Source organism: Coturnix japonica, unplaced genomic scaffold (assembly GCF_054131305.1).
Source record: "Coturnix japonica strain WE unplaced genomic scaffold, WE-NBRP24 Scf048, whole genome shotgun sequence".
Classification (NCBI taxonomy): Eukaryota; Metazoa; Chordata; class Aves; order Galliformes; family Phasianidae; genus Coturnix; species Coturnix japonica.
Window position 1 is genome coordinate 859557 of NW_028188951.1, and position 20390 is coordinate 879946.

The following is a 20390-nucleotide window of genomic DNA, read 5'->3' on the forward strand; positions in this document are numbered from 1 at the left end:
ACAATGTAATTGACGGTACTTGAATTTCAAATGGTGTTTTTCACCAAAGAGCTATTTCAGTTAGGGATATTATTGAAGTCAGAGAGGAGAAAATAACATCGTATTTTGAAGGCAGTGGATGGTAGCGCTTTGATTGAGTATGTAAGAAGCTCTGACTGAAAGCTTGAGAAGAATATATTATGAACTGAAAAAGCAAACCAAACAAGTTAGTCATCTGCTAGCCTAACACACTGTTGTTTTCACTGGCTTAATCATTTGAAATTACATTTTAAAATGTTTTTAATACAGAACACGAAGAGCATCCTTCAGCTCAAAAGATGACAAAAGGGAAGACAAGACACCTTATCAGCTTGTCAAGAAACTACAGAAAAAAATAAAGCAGTTTGAGGAACAATTTGAAAAAGAGAAAAACAGTAAGGTAAGTTACTGCTTTTATTCAGGATAAATGGCTGCGTGGTAGGGCAAGTTACTTCTTGTTTCATCACTGAAAAACTAACTGTGAGCTCATGGAGTAGTTTTGTTATATGCTGCTTTCTGCAGCAAATTGAACAACCGTATGAGGAAAACATGCTACAGTGCCTGATGGGCAGGTGGTGGTGTTCAGTTAGACTGAAGGGATATTTGATGAAGCCAATGGAAAAACAAAAGCATCTTCATTTCTCTCTGAATCAACTTCTGGTGCCTTATTTCAAGCTTATTTTCACAAATGCTCATTACGTTGGCACTGTGATCTGATCTTGTTCTGAACAACATTGATGTTACTGGTCATCTTGCTGCCGTAAATGTTGCCACGTGCTTTATGAAATGTTAAAGATTATTTATAAACATGTTTATATAATATTTTGTATTACTTTTCAGCCCTCCTACAGTGATATTGCAGCCAATCCAAAAGTTTTAAAATGGATGACTGACCTTACCAAATTAAGAAAGCAAATAAAAGGTAAGGAATGCAAAAACAAAAACAAATCATATGTATGACTGAAATAGAAGTGATAACTCAGCGCAGTTCCACAGGACAGTTCAAATCTTCAACTTTTAGATTCTGATCTATTCCAAAAGCAAAATGAAATTCATTTTTGTGGCTTTGTTTTTAGAAGAGAAACTTTACCTTTGTAAGTGGCTGTGATCCTCATTCTGCAGTTAAACAAACTGAAGGAATTGGTTCTCTTAAACCTTTGGGTTACGTAGTTTCTCTGTTTTCAGATGCAAAGCAGAAGAGCTCAGATGGAGAATTCATACCTCAAGCACGTCCACGAAGCAACACTCTACCAAAAAGCTTTGGTTCCTCTCTTGACCAAGAAGATGAAGAAAATGGGGATGAGATGCGGGTTGTGCAGAAAGAGAAGAAGCCCACCAAGGAAGCTACACTTGAACTCATTTTGAAAAGATTAAAGGAAAAACGAGTTGAGAGATGTTTGCCAGAAGATATAAAAGTAAGCATAAGATTATGGTGTCTAATGCCAATATTGAACAGCTTTAAATCTATCAAGGTGGGACGTATGGTATTAATTAATCTTGGCTTTTAGTTAAGTTGCATTTGTAGCTGATACAGTGGAGAAACTGCTCAGGTGACTTTTTGATTAATACGAACAATTCTTCTAACAACAGAAAATGACAAAGGACCATTTGGTAGAAGAGAAAACATCTCTCCAGAAAAGTCTCCTGTATTATGAAAGTCAACATGGACGGCCGGTAATACCTCTTCTACTTCATCAAACTGTGCTAATGTACACTCAGACTATGGGATTTCTTGTGCAGGAGTAATAATAATAATCAGTAATACCTGATTATTATTGTTTTCCAAACAGTGATCTGTCTGTTTCCACGTTGCCATCCAATGAAACTACTGCATTAACTGCTGAAAATGAGGGTTTGTGTATTGATTCTTTACGTAGGTCCTTTATCACTGATCAGTGGTTTACTGGAGTTTGCAAAGTGGTTTCTGGAGGTTGGTGTCGTACTTTTCTGTGAAGCAAATTTTCTAGGTAAAACTCTGTAAGTTTATTATGGGTTTCACAGAAACAAACATTGAGACACTTTTCTGAAGTATGTAGCAGATATCTTATATAATTGGGGATATAGAAGTTGGAGGAACTGACTGGCAGCAGGTATCTAGAGTTCTGAGGTTTTAATCACAGTGATAAGCATTTGCTTGTCCAATCAGAAGATGCTTGCAGACATTGTTCTATCAGCCTTCTGGACTTTGTGCACCAACTTAGTAATCAGCACTACTGCATACATCTGATCAAGCCTTTCAGTTATAAAAGCCCAAGAAGAATAATGGTGTTAGTGCTACTGGTACTGACTCTACAAACCCCTTAGAGAAAGAGCCAGTAAGTGTTGATGATAATCTTCTAGTTTCCTTGTTTTTAGAATTTGAGAGTACAATCAGGTGTCAGATTAAATCTATCTACAATTTCATCTTTTTTTTTCCTGTCACTCCTGTAGAGTCATCATCATTGCTAGTTACAGTCTCTTCCCACAGCTCTTGGTCCCTTTTTTCCCCTTATTTTCTAAGGGTCTTTAGAGGTCTTACTTCTACTGAAGCTCATCTAACATTTAAGGAGTCTTAACTCGGTATTTTTCTAGAAGAAGTTTAAAGTGGGAAAAATAAGGGGAAATAAACACCAGCTTATTTCCTTTCCTTTCCATAAACTCCATTGCATACACACAAACTAGTTTTATGTTCCTAATTGGAATGTATGTGGCCTGGCATGAGAAGCATAATGCTTTCTGTTTGCTTGCATATTATTCAGTGACCGGTATAATTAATTCTGTGGTTTCTCTGCCTTTAGGTTACTAGAGAAGAAAGACATATTGTGAAGCCACTTTATGACAGATACAGACTTGTAAAACAAATGTTAACTAGAGCAAGCATTACTCCTATTCTTGTGAGTAAAACATGCTATTTATATTTTTTCCCTTTTAGAACTGCTAGTATGGGTTTAGAAGAGCTAGTAATAAAACATGCCTTTCTTTTAGAAGGTATAAGGTGGTGTTGTAGTTGAGGCGTTTGGCTTACTGCTGAGAACTCAGCAGTTCAAGGCTGTCTGTTACCTTGACAGCTCTGAGGAAGTAAATGGTTCCCAGTGGAAGTAAACAAGTTGTTGTAACTTTCCTTGGCTGAGTCATTTGCAAGTCACCCTGCTAGGTATGATCCACAGTGTGTATGGTATTAGTCTTCTGTAAAAGAGTAACACCAGTTGTAACAAAGCTTGCCTCTGTTCTGAAGTAGATTACTGTTACCAGAGGCAAGAGTGATGGGATGACCATTAAAATCACTTCATTCACTTTTATTTCCTTAGTGAGAACCATGTTATTGACACCTGCCTGCAGCATCTGTGCATCATCTGCTCTTTTGTCATGTTTTCACTTCATTTCCTTCTAGCTTGCAGTGCTTTTTCTTCCCTTTCCCCTCTTGAAGAGATAAGGAAGAAAAGTTTCCCTATTGTTCAAAATGACTGAGTTAACCTTTCTTCTTGTGACCTATAAGGCAGTTGTGGACTGACAACCAAATAGCTGTCTTGTTCTCTTGCATGCTGACTCAGACTTGGAATTTTGATATTAGCTATTAACCCTTTTAGAAGGAGGGGGCTGCACACTGTTAGGCAGTTCCCTATCAGGTTTAAGTAACTGGGCACTGGCTTACTCAGCAGTAACTTAATCTGCAGTCTGTGTTGACTCTCACTGTTCTTAACCAGCTGCTTCAGGCAAAGAACATTGAGATAAAGAAACCAGTTCAATATTACTCAAAATCCATAAGGAAAAAGGAATAGTTGTTTTTATAGGAAAACATGATTTAAATTGTAGTCCCCTTTCAGGGCAACTTGATGTCAGAATCCATTTCTGAATTCTGTAAACACAGAATTTGTTCTGATACACTGAAGCATTTCTCCATGACTGCTGAGCCACAGTTGGGTTTTGGTGTCCTTGACTGGTTGGGTTTTGTTGTATTTCTCATCAGAAATCCAGCTCTTCAAATGAGATGCATGTCATGTTATCCATAGTCTTATGAATGTCAGTCTTTTTTATTTAAGCTGTGAAACAAAGTGATGGTCAATGTTCAGCTGGAAGAATTTTAAACTTAGAAGAGATCTTAGTGACAACATTCCTGTTCTTGCTGTAGGCAACAGGCAAAGTATTTCACAGGCCTCTGCTATTGAAGTGTGTAAGACTGATAAGTGGAGCTCTCTATAGTTCAGTGGTAGCTTGTAGGTAGGCTATATTTTATGCCAGGTATTTAAACAATTGCTTTTTAAATTACGTGGCAATTGCTTCCCTGAGATATCTGTGAGGGTATCTGTGGGTATTGATCATATACCCATAGCCTGTATGGAAATCAAGAAGCAGGAATCTCCTATCACTAATGGAAGTTCTCTGATGGGTTATTGTCTATGTGTGTTCATGTTCTACCTTTCTCCTGTTTGTAAAGTCTATCAGTTTAAAGTGCTTATCCTGTCCAGCCATAACGGGATGAGCAGAGCATAATGGCATGTGTGTAACAGGCAGCTGATAACAGCACCTGTACCTCAGAGTGGCACGTGCTTAGGCTGGAGTTCAACAGGTACAGATATTGAGCTACAGGTTACTTTTACAGCTTGTTGGGCTTCAGGGTAATCTGGAAAGAGAAGCTGGCAGGATTATTCCAACCACATTTGAGGCCAGGGATACAAAATGTCTCTGGCCTTATATAGCTTCATTTTTTTCTGTAATTTAGGAGGGACAAGAATGAATTTCAGAGATGGCTTTCAGCATTATGGATTTTGTTCACAACATGTGGGGCAATTGCTTTTTATTGGAAGTTCAAAGAAGAGTATAAGAGTTTCAATACATAAATGATAAGCTGCAGCATTTACTTCTGTTTGGGGCAACAGAGTTTTTGGATTTCAGGGCAGTTTTGTTTATGCTCTTTAAGTCTGTTTGTAGCCTTTTCTTTGGGGAAAAAAGACAGACCGTTAAGTATTAGGTGATTTGAACAGGATTCTGACTGTGGTCATCATTTAATGTCTATTTGCATATAATTAAATGAGCTTGAATTATTGCAGGGTTCACCATCAACCAAGCGGCGGGGGCAGATGTTACAACCCATCATTGAAGGTGAAACTGCCCACTTTTTTGAAGAAATTAAGGTGTGTACAATGCACTTTACAAAATGTGTCTCCCAACTCTTGCAGGAGGGAGTTTATGTTTGTTTGAATTCTGCTTTCTCTTTCAGGAAGAAGAGGAGGAAAGTGATGGTTTGTCTCCAGACCTGAACGATATCTTAAAATCTGCTGTCCAAACACAGTCTGTTTTAAGCCCGGTTGAGAACTCGGAGTCTGACGTTGAAGATGGTCAAGAGAAACTGACCCGGGACCTCAGGCTGTCAAGCACCCGAGCTGCTTCTATGTGGGTATAAATAGGAAATGACCAATTCTGTTACAGAAGTTGTACTGATAGCACTTAGTCATGGTACCAAATATGGTGCTGGGTGGGAAGGAATGACATGTTCAGTATTTCTCAGGAGCTGTTTGGCTTGAGTGAGCATTATTTCCTCTGACATTGTCTGAGTTCTTTTTGTGTTCAGAGAATTGTTTACTATCTTCTAAATCTTCTCCAGCCTACTCAAGCTGCAAAGAGAGCAGAAAACGTGCACCCTTTTATTAACTACTGATTGAATTTCAATATTTCACAGTCAGATTCTGTTTGCCTTACAAGCAGGGTGAACTGGGTATTAGTTCAGTTAGCTCAGGTGTTTTTTGAATGACTTCTGAAGAATCTGAATTTTATTGTATGGCCGACGATCTTTTTCAGGCCTGAATTATTGGAGCAGCTGTGGAAAGCCAGAGCCGAGAAGAAGAAGCTACGCAAGACACTGCGAGAATTTGAAGAGGAGTTTTATCAGCAGAATGGAAGGTTTGTTAGCGGAAAAGCAGATGCTGGATGGCAGCTTCACTTTTATAGCCAAATGTTTCCTTAGCTTTTTATGGATTTTGCCGAGTGAATTACAGTCTGATCTTTACTGTAACACCCTCTTGGAGGGAGACAATGTTGTTGTGTGTTTTTAGTAGCAGAGGAAGTCTGCTCTATGGCCTTGTTTCACCTGTTACAGTCTGGAGAGCATAGTGATGAAAATGAAAGAAGTATCAAAGAGGTTTTTCAGGGTGTATCACCTCATGATAAAACAGCGTGTTAAGAAGAGGCAGTCGTTTTCTTGACTCGTTTCAATACACTTGTTATTGCTTTCTCATTTAACTAAAAACTCCTGGACCATTAGCCATACAAATTTCAGTAGCGTGGCCTTGTCATACGCTTGCTGAATTGGAGACGTAACTCCTTTTGACTTTAATGGCCAACCATAACGAATGGTTGGCCTAAAAATAAATCTTCTTAATTGAGTAATTTATTTTAAGACCAATTCTCTGCTATCAATTTGTGAGTCAGTCTGCATAGTGTGAAAATTTAAGTTCACTTCAGTTTAGTTGAGTTGTTGTTTGGTGTATAAACAGAACCAGAAGTGAAAGCCTTCATATCCTGTAAATAAAAACTGCAGAACATAAGAGGATGGTTTTAAAGCTGTGCTGGATAAATGCTGCTGAGCTGTCGGTCAGGTGGGGTGTTTTTAGGTGATGGCAATTTGAACTGCAAGGGCCTAAAATGTGACAGTGTAATTGATGAACTGTTTGGCAGACGTCTCTTTTCCTCTCTTAAGATAACTGCACATTTCTGCTCTTGTTTGGTTCGATGCATCACGGAGCGTTATCCTGAAACTTGTGTGTTTCTTCCTACAGGAATGTGCAGAAAGAAGACCGGGTTCCAATGCTTGATGAGTACAGGGAGTACAAGAAAATTAAAGCCAAACTTAGGCTGTTAGAAGTCCTTATCAGCAAACAAGATTCTTCAAAATCAATTTAACTTAGGTTCCTCCAAACCATTGAATAACATTTTGCTTGTATTACCACTGTACTTACTGAGTGCTTATGTTCATATATCATGCACTGTTGAAAGAATGCAGTTTGTGCACTTTACTGTGGTGCCACTCTAAGCTGTTGGAAGGGTAGGTGGGTTCTGTCCAGAGAGCAAATAAGATCCATACATTTGATACTGCGCTGACTTTAGCAGAGTTTCCATCAATTTCTTTTGTATTGGATATATCCACCTTGTTCCAAAGCAACCATAGCGTTTTGTTCTTTGGCATTCAAGAACTCTGAGACTTTTATTACCAAACTTTTGCATTATAGAAGAAATGATTTATACTGTAATGCTGTACTGAAGTACTCCTGTTGCCTATATTATTGTAGGGGGGGAAAAAGCAAATTAAAAATACATCTTTCTTTTCCTGGGATGTTTAAAAGCCAACCTGTAATCCCTTTGAAAGAACTGCTGTGGAACAACTTTTATTTCTAGTAATCTAAATTGCATCTGTGACAGTAACAGTTAACGTCTATAGATTTAGCTTGTTAGTGGTCACGTTTCCACCCAGGTAAAGATGGCAGTGGACAAACAAGGAAGTGACCTTACGTGGTTTCTTTTAAAACCTGGAAAGCTGAAAAGTTGTATCACGTGCTGCCTGCAAGTCTTACGTGACTGTTGTAAATCTTGTTGGTTTATCAGCTAGTGGTGGCAAAGTGCTTTGTCTGAGTTGGATCCTGCATAACTCCTCTTTCAGCAGATTTGAGGAACTTAATGCACATTACAGTGTGTGAAGAATCTGGTGTTGCTCGGTCTTGTGTAGCTCCAGCAGGAAAGTGCTGGCTGAGGTCAGTTAAAAACCCGCAGTACCTGAAATAAATGTGCTATAAGGGCTAAAACCAGCGTAGTTAACGCACACCACAGGCTGAACGGGCAGCTCTGAGTGAAGGAATTACTGCTGTTTATCACGGTTTTGTTTTACAGTTGGAGAATAAAAATATCTAATCTTTACGATATAAGCAAAACAGTTTATGGGCCTTGCATGATTTAGCTTCACAGTTGAATCTAAATAATGTTTTGAGTATCACATCTGCTGTGCTGAATGATGATTTAGCTCGCTTTGTGCTCTGCAGCAGCCATCAGCAGCTGGTTTTGATCTGGCGAAATCTTAAGTGTTAATTTGGATTGGTGCTTTCTCAGTTGGTTTCCTTTTTCCTTCAGTGTATCAGTTTGATCGTGGCCATGTTTTGCATGCACCTCCTCCCACTGCATGTGTTTATGACTGGCTAATGTCAACCCAGCTATTATTCACACTGCTTTATGAAAGACCAAAAATGAATTTCTCCAAGTAAGAAGTGGCTGGCATGTAACCTCATAGGCTTGCTATTCTGTCATGAAGCATATGAAATAGATTGGAAGTAGCGTTTTAGTGCTCAGGTTTCATCTGTGTACTGTAGAATCCTTCCTGTTTTGTTTTATTCTGCTTGTAGGCAATGTGGTTTTGGAATTCAGAAGAGAAGCACTAAAACTATTGAGCACTGGTGGGATGCCTTTCTTTTTTTAATGGCAAGATGGTCTGGGACCGTAGGGAGCGATGAGGTTAAAGTAGTCTGTGAGAGCATCTATCCATTTAATTCAGTTTCATTGTGCAATGTACACTTCAGTTCCTTTTCTATCAGTCTGCAGACACGGGTGTATCCAAACATTGAAACTAATGTGTACTGTATAGCGTTGTACATGAATGTTTGTGTTTTATATACCACATGCAGAATGTCAATATGCACTATTTAAATGTTTTAAATAATATATTCCTCCTTTATAATGCTTAAATCTATATGATTCCAATATTTTTATAAGTGAGTGAGTGATCAGACTGATTCCAATTCAGAATTAACAGCTGCTTTGTGTTTGTTATGCAGTGTTTGGCTGTTTATTCAGTATAGTAGATAAGCATGGCAACAGTTATGCTACGAGTGTGTTTTGTGCCATCCTTGTTGAGCAATAAATAAATGGTAGAATTAGGCATTTTGTGATATAACAGTTTTACTTTGGTAAAAGCAAAACCTATATATCTATATGGATATATAGATATGGAATATATATATAACTAAACCAGATGTAATTGCATTGCTATGTCTGGTGCTCATTGTATAGACTTTTATAATAAAAATACCTTAACCTTTATTGTCATATATCTTCGTTCCTCATCATGCTTTTTTCCCCCTCTACCACCTCTTAAAAACAAGTGCCGAGTCCTTCAGTATTCCTGTTTGTGTCTGTAGTGTCAGGGTGTTGTTCAGGCAGGTCTGAGTCACACAGTCTGCCAGCAGAGCCATTGAGACAGCCCTTAATGAACCTGCAGCAGCTTAAGCCTCATTTTGCCTCCTCAGATGTTGCCTCTCAGCAGAGACAACAGCGAAGTGACCACGTTGGCTCCTTCCTGGTCTGACCTGTGGCATGTTGCAGTGGGGGCTGCAGGTCCTGCTAAGTGACGGTGCAGGGGGAAACTGTGAGTCCTGATCAATTCCTGTTCCTGCAGGAGCCACTTTGGGAGAAAGCTGGTTAGTTCACTGACAGCTGATGAGCAGAAGTTGATTGTCTCTCTATCTATTATGATCTGTAAACCTCAAAGTAAGCAGTTACTGCTGTGTTTGTGGCTAGTAAACACTGTCACTGCACACACTTGTGGACAGGAGGATGCTTTTTCTCTTGACAAATGGATGATTCATAGCGTGTTGGTGATGGCATGTTCAGATGATGTTTGGAACTGCTTTGTTCTGTTTTGTTTCCTCCTGTGGCTGAATCTCTCCAAAGAACAAATATTTATAGCTACATATGAGTGGATTAATGGCTGTGTATGGGTAGATCGTGTCTGGCTGGAAGGTAACACCGTGTCTGTAAGGCAATGGGTATAAATGGAATAAAAAGAGACTTTTTTTCTAAGAATTCAGGTTAGAAGCACAATGCCCTCTAGCGGCTCCAGCCATTAAGCACTAAGTCTTTGTTATTTTCTGGAAGACTTAAGTTGGCTTGGACGTGGTGGTGGAAGCAATGGATGCCTGAAAGAATTGCTGAGCGATGAGCATTGCCATTGCCAGCAGTGTACTGGCTAAAGAAAGTGGTCCTGGGGAGTCAGGGTCAATGGGCCACGTGCTGGACTGTTACTTGGCACCTGAAGGTCAGGTTGGAACTCACAGCTAAAGACTGAGATGAGCAAGGCAGGCCCAAGGAGCAGCTGGCTGCCAGCTCTCCTGGTTACTGGAGCCTCTTGCTTGTATCAGTGGCTCTTAGCAGCTCCAAAATGAGGCAGCTGAGTAGGAAACTTGTAGGGATACCTGCTCAGAAGTCTGGTGAGAGCAAGGCTGAAGAACTGTCTGAAACTCACAGACCAGATTGTGAGGTTCCATGGGTGTACCTTTAATAACAGGTCTACTTTTTATACACAAATATAAATACACATAAAAACTTTAAAGGTGTAGGGGAAGAATTGTTCTTTCTTTCTTTGGGTTTCAGCTGGATGAAGATTAAGGCCATTTCTGTTTCCAGATGAGCTCATCCATTTCATTATGCTGTCTTGCCTGAAGTGTTCTTCTGCTGTTGCATGCTTTTCATAATCCTGCTGATTTTTGCATTAGTGTTGTTTAGTTCCTTCTCCAACTCAGATGTTCGTCTGATGAGCCTGTGACACGAACACAGGAACAGATCCTTGTGATGCGTTCCCCTTAGATTTGTAACCTTCGTGTTTGCTCGCTCATATTGTGTCTGCTGCCAAGGGCCTTGAGTCCCGAAATACCCCACCCCAAGCACAAGGCCTTGCAGTCTTTGTCACCCTCTGGGCAGCCATGAGATGTTCTAGAAGAGAAGATTTTGAATTCTCTTCTCACCTCAATCCTGATTAACACCTCAACAACTGCCCTACTAAGTGTATTCCCTTTTCTGCCTTCTTCCCTTTCCTAGGGCAGCTGTTGTCAGCTGTACAAGAACATTTAGAGTAAAGCCTTAAGTTCATTGCCTTGCTGTTGCTCTCCTGTGTGTCAGCTTGTTGCTCTGTAGGAGCTTTTAGCTAATTCAAGTCAGGGCTGATGCAGCACAGAGGGATGGGAGTAAAACTTCAGGAACGGGCTCCCACAAACACTTACTGCTGAAATTGTGCAGGGGAGACAGAGCTCCGAGACGCAACGCTTGAGTCAGAGCGATGAAAACTCTCTTTCCCTCTATGTAACTTCGGTGACTTCGGATGCCTCTATCAGCACCAGAGGGAGCGGGTGGGGGGAAAAAAAGAGAGAAATCTTGGACAGTGTCAGTCATGCAGGCAGTGGGATGTGCTTGAGCAGGAAAAGGTACATGCAGCCCAGGGGAGAAACATTCCCATGGGAAAGCGGGTTTTCCTTTTGCCTCGAAATGACAGAATGTGAGAATAGAGGTGTCTGTTCAGATGTGAGACTGCAGCCACTGCACAGAGTGGTGTTCACAGCCAGCTGTGGGGATGTTCATTCCTATTTGCAGTTGATACGTACAATTTTAAAGATGTTTTGGAAGTATTTGCACCAGCTTATGCCAGATATGGATCTACCAACAACTGCTGGAAACCTTGTTGTAAAGCAAGTGGAAACAGCCATTGCTGTGCTGCAAACAGCCTGTGAGCTAACAGGCTGTTCTAAAACAGGTTTATTTTCCATAACCCATTTAACGTTTGGGCAAATGCCCACCTCACAACTTTCTACTCCTGCTGAGACACCGACTGCAGCCCACTGCCACCTCTGCTCTTCTGTTTCATGACTTTGCCTGAACAGAGCCCAGACAAGCTTCCATTTAATGTTTTGGCCACGACAAGTGAATCTCATTTATGTACAGCTTTATCTTTTGCTATTCCTATGATGTTAAAAGTAGCATTCTGTGGAGGAAAAGGCTTTTGTAAGTAATAGTGGGCACAACTGTGACTCCCTTGGCATCAGCTTTTGAAGTGTAACCAGTTCCTAAGAATACAGGAAAAAAAATAAACCTTACCTTTTCTTGAGCCTTGTCTCCTTTGGAAGGCTTGGAAACGTCCTTTCTTTTAGTGGATGGAGTTTCCTCGCTTCTCATTCACACAAATGAAAAAAGACAGAAGTCCTGTGAGAAGCCTCTGCTTTGCCCAGGGGCGAACAGCGAATGCTTTAGCTTGGGTTGAGATCTTACCATTCCAGGGTCTCATCTCCTACATCTGTATCTGGTTTCCTCAGTCTGAGCTTGACAAGGGCTTTATGGTAGCTCTGGACAAACAATGTTGAGCACGTTAATTGGTTTATATTTACCCAGAGACCCTTCTCTGTAAGGATTTGAGTGCGAGTAACAAACCCGCTCAGCATGATGGCTTGGCAATTCAAAAGAAACCCCATAAGACTTGGTCCTTACTTGGTTCCCTTGACTCAGAGAACGCACTTTGCTACATCTTAAACTTGCCATTAAATCCTAGAAGGTGCTATCCAGCCAAATCCAATACGGGTTTTGCTCTCCCAGCATATTCATTTTCATCTTTCTGTTGACTAGGATTAGGAGAATCAGCCTGGGTGGGGAAAACTAAACCGTACTTTTCATGTAGTGATGATATCCCCACAGAAGAGCCAAGTGTAGGCTTTTGGTGTGGGGCCCCTTTGCTTCAGTTTCACTTGGCAACATCCCTAAACTTGCATGCAGAGAACAACTTTAGTTTCTCAGCTGGGAAGAATAGCAGAAGAGAGCTTAGAAAAAGGTTGATGCCAGAATCTACCACAAATCAGGTTGTTCTTCAATGCTCTTTTTAAAAGGGTCAAGAAAAAGTAGCTTCCTGCTCCCTAGCTCATGCTACTTGAGTCAGTAATCCTTATTAGGAGCTCCAGTGGGTTTAATAGAGGGATGTTATCCATCAAACAGGGATGTTATCCATCAAACATTTGAAGTGGAAAAAACAACTACTGAGTGTTCTTCAATGGTTGTGGCCTGGCTGCTTAAGGCTCTTAGCATAGAAATCCCCCCTCTGATCTTGATTCCTTTGGGATACTTACAAAAGCATTAACTTACCTGTCTGAGGAGGTCTGCAAGGTGAAGTTCTTGATCGGGAATCACTGCAAAGTCTGCTTTGACTTCTGAGTAGGTGTCATTTATAATAGCTAAAAACATGTTCTGGACAGGAAATATGCAGTTAGATATTTTTCTGGAACCCGTGTTTGTTACGCTGGGCTCATTGTTTCAGGGACTGTTCAGAGCTAAGGCATGTAACTAATGGGATTGGAAGAGCTTTGTTGGGTGCAGATACGCTTCTCATGCGTTTAAATTCCCTGAGAGTCTCCTGTTGTGGGACAGGATTTGCCTGTTTCCCCTGAGCAGTGTTGGCTAAAAGGCCCCCCCTCCTTTGAGTGACAGATTTCCTGTTATATATATTGTGCCTTTTTCAAGTGGCATTTCAGACCTAAGTAATGAAAACACACATCCAGCTGGTCTACAATTTGAAACTACAGAGTCCCACTGAAGACTTTAAACTTTCCACCTGACAAGGCTGAAACTCTGCACTTCTCAAGAGCTTCCAAGTAAGTTTTCAGAAGTTAAAATCTCAAGAAATCAATGGTGCAGTGGAGTGAAAGGCACAATGTGTTTGTTCCATGGTGCAAAAACCCCTTTTTTGGCTCTTTGGAGGGAGACAGAGCTGTGAAATGCCTTGTGGGCTTGTGCTAAAGAATCCAGACTGTCTTTCAGCTTAAGTGTGATGAAGGGAAGACAGGGCAAGTCAAGCATTACAGGCAAAAGTGTGTTCCTGGGGTAGCACTATGCAATAGAAGGTTGTCATTTTTCTCTACTGCTTACATAGAAACATTTTTACCTACCAGCAAGATGAAGAACACAAAGAACACGAACGAGATGTAGTAAATAGGTCCAAGGACACTGTTTGCTTCTAGGGTTTCAAAATTAAAATCGCCCAGCACGATGCGGAACTGTGAGAAACTGGCAGGAGAAAAACAACAAAACAACACAGAGCACTGAGGCTGTGACCGGTTTCTTTTAAAGTACTTTAAACATTATTGAATAAAAAACAAACCCAACTGAAGACAGTTGGTGAGATGCAGTGGAGACTTATATCAATGACTGCAGTAATGGTCAATCGAGTGAAACCAGCACTACACTGCAACGGTAAAGTAGATATTTGGCACGTATTTGAGAGTTTAAAAGTGCGAGGCACTGGTTAAACGTCTTATAGGAGAAGATGCTTTTATGTTGAATTAATTGTTTTGTATTTTTATAACTGTTTTCTTTTTGTTCCAACTACAGGATCCCTCATCTTGTGTTAGTATAGAATGTAGTAGTACAGGTCCCTGTGTCTCCCTAAAGGGGATTTAATTTCTAGGGAAGATACATATTCTTCTATTTTGCAGCATCTTAGGACTATCTTGCATCCAAGTGGGTGCAAAACAGCTTCAGAACTGGCACAGAGCTTTACATGAAAACGCTGCTGAAATCTGTAGGTTAAAACACAGTGCACACTGTGAGCAGTGGGTGCAAGAAGCATCACAAACAAAAACTGGATGATTTTAATATGGTGAGTGGCTGAAAAAAATCAGGAAGGAACAAGGGCCAACGGAATTGCTTTTACTTTACGAAATGGACCTGGGAGTTGGACAACTGTACTCTTAAAGTTCTGCTTATCAGAAGCTGTTTGTGCCCTCATTGATGAGGGGTTTTGCATCAGAAAGTTCAGAAAATTGCATACATGCAGTTTTGGAAAGTAGAAAAGTCATCAACTTGTGACCCGAAGACGAGGTGGCCGAACTGTGCGTAGGCGAAGAAAATGATGAAGAACATGATGGCAAATCCAATGATATCCCTGGCACAGCGAGATAAAGTGGACGACAATTGACTCATGGTTTTGCTAAATGATACGTATTTAAATATCTGCAAGAGAAAGAGCACATTGTTAGTGGGGGGACGGGGTGGAAGGTGGTGTCAGAATGTATTGCATTCTTGTAATAGAACTTCTGGAAGGTTATCTAGTCCTAATTAGCACATTAAGTGTTACCTGGATGTAAGTTGCATGCCAGATGTTAATGGTCTGTATATGAGGAGTACTGGAATTAGGTGTGTATTGCTTTTAGAGAGGAGGAATTTTCTACTGGGCTTCTGTGCTAAAGTTAGGGGCTCACAGACAGGCCTTTGGGTACTGCTGTGTGTAATCAGCTCTGGCAGAAGTGAAGCCTTAGGCAAGGAGACCTCAAGATAGATCACCCCTCCTGCACCTGAGGATTCCTGCCGGGCAGACAGGTGAGGAGCTCTTTCACTCTGCCTGTGAAAACAAGGCTGAACAAAAGTCTCTTCTGATGGCAGCTGTGCTACCAAAGTGACAGTAATAATCAGTTTGTGGGGAAGATGATGCAGGGCAACGTGCAGCTGGGGCGCAGAAAAGATGTAATGAGGAAGACTGTCCACACCGGTGGTTAACAGTCAGTGCTCTCAAACAGCTGCTTCGTGCAGCCTCGGCCTTGGAAGTGGAGGAAGACAAAAAACTAAAGGCTGTGAAAACTGTAAATAGCTTCACCTATTACAGCCGTGTCATTTGTGTAGTTCAGGCTGTGACCTTGATAACGCTGAGTCTAGGAAAAACTGGAGTTTCAGGAGGCTGTTTGGCTCATGGCTGTTTCTCAGCTGTTCACGTGGAGACAGCTGTCCATGTGCAGATTTCTTTGAGATGGCCTTGGTATTTGTGTGACCCATGTTTATGAGAACAAGATCATTTAAAACTCTCCGGGAATCTCATAAACAAAATTCCCCATTCTAGCCCCACCTTTGCTGTTCACCCAGGAAAATGTGAACGTTTATAACTTAAAAGCGTGACATTTCTCAAGTACAAAATTAAAAATAGTAAGAACCAATACCTTTATCCAAGCAAAGAAGACGTTGACAGCAATCATGTTATCATAAATGACTTGCCAGAACGCAAGGAAATAGAAGTTTGGATAAACGTGAGCATCAGAAAGGAGCTCTTCCATTAGCAGGGACACTTCTATAGTGCGGTAGATATTGAAGCAAATGGCAAGGATGGATACCTGTAGGAAAGCAGAAGCCAGTGAAACTGAAGAGCAGATACCACCTCCTCTTCTGACTTGTTATTTTGCAAAGGAAAGCCTGTATTGATTTCAACAGGCTCTTGATTAGATTTGAAGGACCTGAGCTTTTTAGATGATTGGTTATAAACTGCATGTCAGACTTTACTGGCCAAATTATTTCTCCTTGTACTGTGATAATGCTGGATTTGTACTACAGCATACTGCATACATTCCAGTTTTACTGTATTACGTGCTAATACTTCCCTGTTCTGCAACTAAAACAAGATGGGTGAGAAAGACAGTAAAGAGTGGAAAGGTCATGGGGCCACAGACCTCAACAAGAAGGTTAGAAAAGAGTTCAGGGGTGCTAAAGTGTGGTGGGCCTCTCCATTGGAGAACAGAAGGTGAGTGGCTGTAACCAGGCAGAGGGGTCTGGGTGGTTTTGGTTTGACTGGTGTCTTGACTGGTGCCAGCCTGGCCTGGCAAGCACAAAAGGATTGAGGAGCAGCTCACCAGTATCAACAGCATATCCAGCCAGTTCCAAGCACGTCTGAAATACTCCATTTTCATTTTTTTTATTTCTATTGCTTCCTGGGCTATGAATGTAATAATGAAGAGGCAAAAGGCAACTTCACAAGAAGCCAAGAAGTAATCATAATAGGAGATGTATCTGAGGAGCTTCACGGACTGTATCTGGAAGGAGGTGAGAGCACCCCCAGTGGCAGGGAACTCCACCACCAACCTGGAAAAGGTTGGAGACGTGTTAGTTACCATCCCTTTAACTGGCTCAGACCTTAATAGTCTATCAATGATTACCTCATTAATATACCTAACTTGACTTTGCCCTTGCTATGAAATCTATTCCTATGACAGCAGCAATCAGCTGTACAGAGCAGGCACGTTGTCTGGAGGAAAAAAGTAGTTCTGGGTCCACTCTGCACTAAATGAACGCCTGTATTCTTTAATGAATTACTGCCTTCTCAGTTACTGCCTGAGAAACAAGGCTGTATATGCCTGAGGTGATCGGTTTTTCTTTGTGTCTTTAAAGAAGCATCGTGCCTCACTAAGCTCAATTTCACACGCAGTAAAGGTAAGAACTCACCTGACAATACAGAAGAGGTTTAAGTTGGCATTAAATGTCGAGAAGTCGATAAATACAGCCCTGGTTCCACGAGTGATCCAACCGTTTTGTCTGAGAAACGTCAGCTTCTCCATGCTCTCCTCCTTTGATCTTGGTAAGGTGACTATAAATCCTCCACTTCTGTAAAAGCCCACATATCCCCAGTACCACGGGGATAAAGAGGAGGCAGAAACATATTTCCATCTGAGAAACAGGAAAAGAAAGCAGCGAGCCTATGGGAAGTGCACTGAAGTAAGCTTTAACTTTTCTTTTATTCTGATTAGTTCTTGCGTTCTGCTGCGTTCACACTGGACCATTTAATCCAGGCATTTAAATAATACATTGTCTTTCCATGAAATAAGCACGAGGCGTGTGACCTCAAAATGTTCCCATTTCTGTATCTACTCTGTACATTCACAGATGTGCTTCTCAGTCTGGATTCTGCCCGGTGTGGCCTAGATGGTTTGTTACCTTAAACCCTTCACACATAAAAGGAACACCTCTGGTTTATGCAGTTCGTTGTTGCTGTGCCATGTTTGCCTATTGTTTCATTGACTTAAGTCATGGTTAAACGAAATGTGTGAAGCAGTCCTTTGGCTCTGTTTCCACAACACCATAGCACGATTCTAGTTTATTCACATGTGATTTAAGTTAAGGCTTTGTATAACTGAGCATTTCCCCAGAGGCGTTAACGGTAATAGACTTACTAACATGTATTTTTGCTGGCTCACTGTTCCCAGCTCTTCCCATCTCTCCACTAGAAACTTCCCATGCCAAATTCCTGTCTACAATATCAGCATAAAATCAGATCGATGGTTTATCTCTGTGTAAACCCAGGAGAAAACGTAGTTCATTGTATGCACAGCTTTTACTTGAGAATACTCGAGAACGGTGGTGATAAGTGGAATGACTTACTCAGATTCGTTGCTTGGACCAAAGTCGGACTTGTCTTCAGCTCGGTAACTGTATCGGGAGTAACAGCTCTTCAGGAAAGGCCGGAAATAGGGGTAGATGGAGCAGGTGTTGTTGCGCACCTTCAGCTGGCGGATCTGGGCTACTCCTAGCAGTAAATTCTCATAGAAAATGTAGCTGGTGTTTTTCAGGTCATTTGTTGTGCCTTTGTCATACCATGACTTCCAGTAGAGTCCATCCAAGAGCGGCCCCTCTGCGTACTGTATGCACAAGTCAGGTTTTAGAATCAGGAGCTGGAAGTACCACAGTCACCCTCCTTTTTAACAGAAAAACCTCGACAGGGTTCCCAGCTTGCTTATGGCTACGGAGTCTAAGGTAGAATACAAACAGTGCTCAATGCATGCTGCCTTACAGATCTTTATGAGTCCGTTCTGTTCCCCATGCAGTGCAATTCCCAGAGCCATACAATGAGATTATCCAGAGTTAGACTTACAACCTACATCTGTTTGGAGCTTCACTGAAAGGTTACATTGAGTTTTAAACCCATGTTTAAACACACAGCCATTCTATGTTGTTTTAACAGGTGTTTGTTGTTTTACCTCTGTTTTGAGGTATGTATTTCTGACCAGGCTTTTAGTTATCTCAGCCCAAAGGAAGCGTTTGTTTTTGGAGGTGGGGGAATCCTCTCTGTATGTTTCTTCATTTCAGAAGAACATTATATAGAGTGAAAAACAGCACGTCCCCATAGTTTGGAACCATCTGAAGGGCCATTAGAGCTGCTTTTAGTGCAGCACTCTGCACTTGTATAGCAAAGACTCGTTATTTTATGGACTAACTAATGGATGTGATGATACGAGGGAGCACAATGCCACCAAAAAACTGATACAGCCCAGCATTTCCTTGGTGGTTGGCCTGTTGCTTTCCCTAACTGACCATTCACCCTTCATGATTGCTGTTTGCACCCAGCATTTCTACCAGTGCATTTTAAGACAGTGCTCATCTTTCCTGAGCTGCAGCAATCCAGCAGGTGGATCTGGGGAGGACCAGGAGCAATGCAGTGCTGTGAATTTATGCTACAGTTTATGCCAGCGGCTTCTTCACCTGGCTGCTCCCTAAGAAAGCATCCGCACTGAGCTCCTTACATTCCAGAAGTCATCGCGGCTCCCGATACTCCTGAAATTAATCCCGCTATCGGAGGCGCGTTCCACAAAGAAGTCTTCCATCGCCTTATTCAAGTAATACATGTTGGTGCTCACCATGCCGAAGGTCACTGGGAAGGAAGGAAGGAAGGAATGGCAGGAGGTGAGCGCTGAGGCTGCAGCCCCCACAGGGCCCCGCTGTGCACGGACTTACTGAGGCTGAGGGTTACCAGGAAGGTGATGTAGATGAGCAGCTCTACCAGGGTCGTCTTCAGTTCCGTTTCTTTGCTGTAAGTTACCCGGGATGTTGTAGCACCTGGTGGGGAGGAAACGAGGGTGAAGAAAGAAGTAATTGGGAAGGGGGTGGAAGAAAAAGAAAAAAAGAAAAAAACATGTCGCTAAGGTTTTGGAAATGACTGCAAGAAAGACATTGCAGCCCTGGAACGTGTTCAGAGGAGGGCTACAAAGCTGGTGAGGGGTCTGGAGCACAGGCCATATGAGGAGAGACTGAGGGAGCTGGGATTGTTCAGCCTGGAGAAGAGGAGGCTCAGGGGAGACCTTATTGCTCTCTATAACTTCCTGAAGGGGGGTTGTAGTGAGCTGGGGGTTGGCCTCTTCTCTCGTGTAATCAGTGATAGAAATAGAGGGAATGGTTTTAAGCTGCGTCAGGGGAGATTCAGGCTGGACATTAGGAAGAATTACTTTTCGGAAAGAGTAGTCAGGCATTGGAATGCACTGCCCAGGGAGGTGGTGGAGTCACCGACCATGGGAGTGTTCAAGAAACGCTTGGATGTGGTGCTGAGGAATATGATTTAGCCTGGAAGTATTGGGAATGGTTGGACTAGATGATCTTATAGGTCTTTTCCAACCTTGATAACTTTGTGATTCTGTGACGGCAGCCAGCCCTGAGCGCATCACCCCGTCAGTACCTCACAGCTCCCTGAGGTAGCCGCCATGGCTGCGCCCCCCGCCCCGCGCAGCCGGGCCGTGCCCTGCACCGTGAGCCCGGCGGGGCCGTGTCCGCTCACGCACCTCCGCGTCTCCGCCTCACGGTCACCGGGGGCTGCAGCTCCGCCGCGGGCTCCGTGCCGGGCTCCATGGCGGCCCCGGAGCCGCCGAATCGCAACGGCCGGCCCGGAGCCCGCTGTATCCTGGAGGCGGAGTGCTCCGCTCCGGGAATTCCCTTCTGGTTTTCAGGGCGGAAAGGAGCGCTGGCTGCGGCCGTTAACGCGCGGCCATGGGCTGTGTGTGGGACCGAGACACAGGGAAAGAAAGAGG

At 42.2% G+C, this 20390-nt stretch overlaps 2 protein-coding genes across 7 annotated transcripts in view; one reads left to right on the forward strand and one right to left on the reverse strand.

The window, feature by feature from the left end:
• The window catches only part of FAM13B (family with sequence similarity 13 member B), a 39994-nt gene extending 30911 nt beyond the window's left edge, over nt 1-9083 (forward strand). For 3 of the 6 annotated variants that reach the window (XM_015875675.3, XM_015875677.3, XM_085532080.1), the window contains 9 exons: nt 289-418; nt 859-940; nt 1204-1433; nt 1609-1692; nt 2796-2891; nt 5046-5129; nt 5216-5388; nt 5794-5895; nt 6771-9083. In XM_015875675.3, coding sequence (XP_015731161.2) covers nt 289-418; nt 859-940; nt 1204-1433; nt 1609-1692; nt 2796-2891; nt 5046-5129; nt 5216-5388; nt 5794-5895; nt 6771-6894 — 1105 coding nt within the window. In that variant the 3' untranslated portion in view covers nt 6895-9083. The remainder of the gene's footprint in view (nt 1-288; nt 419-858; nt 941-1203; nt 1434-1608; nt 1693-2795; nt 2892-5045; nt 5130-5215; nt 5389-5793; nt 5896-6770) is intronic. The other 3 variants (XM_015875678.3, XM_085532079.1, XM_085532081.1) reach the window with 1 other exon arrangement.
• A 1204-nt stretch (nt 9084-10287) lies between these two features.
• On the reverse strand, nt 10288-20377 carry PKD2L2 (polycystin 2 like 2, transient receptor potential cation channel). Its single transcript, XM_015875681.3, has 14 exons — nt 20145-20377; nt 19327-19428; nt 19116-19243; nt 17977-18233; nt 17044-17265; nt 16455-16683; nt 15771-15941; nt 14612-14793; nt 13731-13848; nt 12931-13032; nt 12070-12143; nt 11899-11968; nt 11031-11134; nt 10288-10570 (listed from the first exon to the last, which is right to left on the reverse strand). The coding sequence occupies exons 1-14, from the start codon at nt 20209-20211 to the stop codon at nt 10456-10458; spliced, it is 1941 nt and encodes a 646-aa protein (XP_015731167.2). The 5' UTR covers nt 20212-20377; the 3' UTR covers nt 10288-10455.
• Nucleotides 20378-20390: the final 13 nt, after the last annotated feature.

What these genes read in the sequence shown, in the direction of transcription:
- PKD2L2 (XM_015875681.3), bottom strand. Translation starts at nt 20,211, where the DNA reads ATGGAGCCCGGCACGGAGCCCGCGGCGGAGCTGCAGCCCCCGGTGACC. An exon ending in CGTGAGGCGGAGACGCGGAG is followed by an intron (nt 19,429 to 20,144) that starts GTGCGTGAGCGG and finishes CCTCCCCACCAG; the next exon opens with GTGCTACAACATCCCGGGTA. An exon ending in TCTTCTTTGCTTGGATAAAG is followed by an intron (nt 14,794 to 15,770) that starts GTATTGGTTCTT and finishes TTTCTCTTGCAG; the next exon opens with ATATTTAAATACGTATCATT.